Source organism: Lipotes vexillifer, unplaced genomic scaffold, assembly GCF_000442215.2.
Source record: "Lipotes vexillifer unplaced genomic scaffold, Lipotes_vexillifer_v1.1 scaffold393, whole genome shotgun sequence".
Taxonomy (NCBI): Eukaryota; Metazoa; Chordata; class Mammalia; order Artiodactyla; family Lipotidae; genus Lipotes; species Lipotes vexillifer.
This window is the reverse complement of record NW_006774564.1, coordinates 2,501,938-2,505,099: the sequence shown is the minus strand read 5'-3', so window position 1 is coordinate 2,505,099 and position 3,162 is coordinate 2,501,938. Positions and strand designations below refer to the sequence as shown.

Below are 3,162 nucleotides of genomic sequence, written 5' to 3'. Positions count from 1 at the left end.
TGCTGAATGCGTGGATCTTACGGCTCCCCCAGATTGTAGCCACTGCCCAGCGGGGACCGAACCTGCCGTGGGATTCGAATACAAATGGTGGAACACGCTGCCCACGAACATGGAAACGACCGTCCTCAGTGGGATCAACTTTGAGTACAAGGGCATGACAGGTAACTGCCTCCCTCCTGACTGTGAGCTTTCAGCTCACTTCGCTGCCACAGGGGCTCTTCCCACCTCACGTTTCTTCATAATAGGGATGTCTGGAGAAAAATGAGCTAATCGCGCCATGCACTCCCCTGCATGCTCCACTGCGCATGGGCATATAATATATATTCTGCCAAGCCTTTGTTTTAGGGACAGAAACAGAACTAGAAACAATGTGTACACACGCCAAAGGCCGTGCTCTGAGAGTTTCAGAGACTTTGACCAAACTAGCCAGACAAGTAACATGGTTTGTTTGGCGGTGATTCTGAACGCCTCAAAGGACGGTGTTATCTTTCTTCCAGAGTGTCATCTGGGTGCACATTTGCCCTGCACCCAAGACCACTGGGCATTAACTCTTCCCTCTCCTTTTTCAGGCTGGGAGGTGGCTGGTGATCACATTTATACAGCTGTTGGAGCCTCAGACAATGACTTCATGATTCTCACTCTGGTTGTGCCAGGATTTAGGTGAGGAGTACAAAGCTAAAGGGAAGCCCACACCACCCTTGGCCACATCCAGGTCCCACATAGCTAGGAGTGTTGTAGAGGAGAGGGCTTCTGGCTTGTGGACGTGTCAGTTCAGAACAGAGGAGATCATGGTTATGGTCCAATAAAGTTAACCTGAATGCTAACACTCATTCTTATTTGCTGCCCATGCTGATTACCTACTGCTCTCTCATCCCGTCTAGCTTCTCCCATCATTTGGCCACATGCTACTTGAATTCCTCCTCCTCACAGCATCAGATAAGATTTTAAAAACCTGTAAAAAATAGGGCCAGGGGTGCCCATAGACAGTTCATCTTTATTTGGGACAAGAAGATTGGGAGGGATTGTTCTTATCATATTTATCCCCATATCCCAAGAAGACCTAGGATAATAAGCAATGTGTTTGCCATTAAAAAAAAAATACAGGCAGGGTGGTATGGTCGGTGCAAAGAACACGGGACTGGGAGATAAGGCACTTGAGCTTTGCCACTTACCGGCTAGGTGAACTTGGGAAAGCCATTGTGCCCCTATAGGCTTTAGGCCCCTATAGGCTCCTTGTCTGTAAAACAAGAGGGATTGACAGCCTGTGATTTTGGACTAACTCAGATTGAGATGATTCTTCTAGCCCATCGGTTAGCACCACTGTGTAGGGAGGAGCCGGGAACTGGAGGTCCTCAGAATTGAAGCAAATGGCCAAAGCCAAAAGAAAAGCCATAAATGGATTTCCAAAGCCAAAGTGAACTCTTCTGCCTATATGTGCTTTAGAGGTCAGGGGGAACCACTGAATCGGCGTCCCAGTTGCAAATTTGGCTTCTCCATTCCCTCCTTCAAGCTCCCTCCTTTCCATCCCTGGCACAGTGCTTAGCCACAGCGGTTGCTCAAAAGGTTTCCCTTTCCTTAAGTTACATTACTCAGAGCCGAACAGCTATATCCCATGTTTATGAGGCAAGCAAACTTTTTAGACTTTTGGGAGGTAACATCCCCCAAAGTACTTTTCAATTTGCAAATGATTATAGCAGTAAAGCAATTCCGCACCCCACTTATCCCCCACCCCCCGCCATCCCCACCCATCGGGCATGGCTGTCTCTTTCTCCAAAGAAGGACCAGCCTGAGAACCTTGTTAAAGAAACAAGTTGAAGCACCTGCTAATTCGATCCAGGCAAAACCCCCACTATCCCTGGGAGAGAGCAGCTGAGCGAATGCAGACAATTGACATCTTATGATAGTGATGATTCTCAAACTTTAACGTGCATATGAATCACCTGCGAATCATGTTAATGCACAGATTCTGATTCAGTGGGTCTGGAGACCACACTCTGCTTGTGAGGCTATACAGCATTTTACAAAGCACTCCACATCTGCTATGCCTTCGGATCTTACCACAATGATGGGAGGTAAATAAGAAAGATTATTACCTCCGTTGTACAGATGAGGAAACTATAGTTTGTCTAGGTCAAGTTCACACAGCTAGGGCGGCAGAATTGGACTTAGTCTATGCTCTTTCCAACATACTCAGAACTTAATCCTGTCCCCCAGCAGACCCTTTGCTGCCATCTGGGCTCTTCAATAAGCACTGTCCGCCTCTGGAACCGACTTTTGATTTCTGCCCCACAGACCTCCACAGTCAGTGATGGCAGACACAGAGAATAAAGAGGTGGCCAGGATCACGTTTGTCTTTGAGACCATCTGTTCCGTGAACTGCGAGCTCTACTTCATGGTGGTACGTTTTCCTTCCTTTGCCTGCTTTGGGGCTTCCAGGGACTATTGCGAGGGTTGGCCCCGCTGCCCTGTCGGGGTATCAACATAACTGACACCCTTGCTTACAGTGATTTCGCAGAGGAAGGGCCTTGACTGTCTGTCAGGGACTGCACCGTTTGATATGGGTCTAACCCACTGTGATGGCCCCCAGGATGGCAGCGGTATGGGCATCCTCTCCCCACCAGCCACCCAGCCATCATGCCTTCTTCACTTATCTGTCTTGGGTTCAGGGTATGAATTCTAGGACCAACAGTCCCGTGGAGACGTGGAGAGGTTCCAAAGGCAAACAGTCCTATACCTACATCATTGAGGAGAACGCTACCATGAGCTTCACCTGGGCCTTCCAGAGAACCTCTTTTCATGAGACAGTAAGCTCCTCCCCTTACTCAGATGCTCAGCGCCCAGAAGAGACCTCTGAACCTGAAAGGATTCCTGCATTAGCTTAAGTATGAGGTTGAGCTTCAGAATCCAGGGATTAGAAGACTCCTAAGGAGTCAAGCAAAGAACGCCTATTCCAGGCCCTGAGGAGCACCTAGCCTCGGCCAAATGACTTCCAGGGGAAAATGACACTCTAAACTCCTAAAATTACCTGTCCCTCCTCAGCAGACCTGCCCTGAGGACATGTGTGGTTCCTGACCTGGTATACCCTCTTCAGTCCTGCTCTATTTTTTTTTTTTTTTTTGCGGTACGCGGGCCTCTCACTGCCGTGGCCTCTCCCGTTGCGGA

At 48.8% G+C, this 3,162-nt stretch overlaps 1 protein-coding gene across 1 annotated transcript in view; it reads left to right on the top strand.

The window, feature by feature from the left end:
- ELAPOR1 (endosome-lysosome associated apoptosis and autophagy regulator 1) overlaps positions 1-3,162 on the top strand; it is a 68,133-nt gene that overhangs the window by 55,484 nt on the left and 9,487 nt on the right. The window contains exons 9-12 of the mRNA XM_007449363.1: positions 33-161; positions 570-660; positions 2,293-2,398; positions 2,667-2,804. Coding sequence (XP_007449425.1) covers positions 33-161; positions 570-660; positions 2,293-2,398; positions 2,667-2,804 — 464 coding nt within the window. The remainder of the gene's footprint in view (positions 1-32; positions 162-569; positions 661-2,292; positions 2,399-2,666; positions 2,805-3,162) is intronic.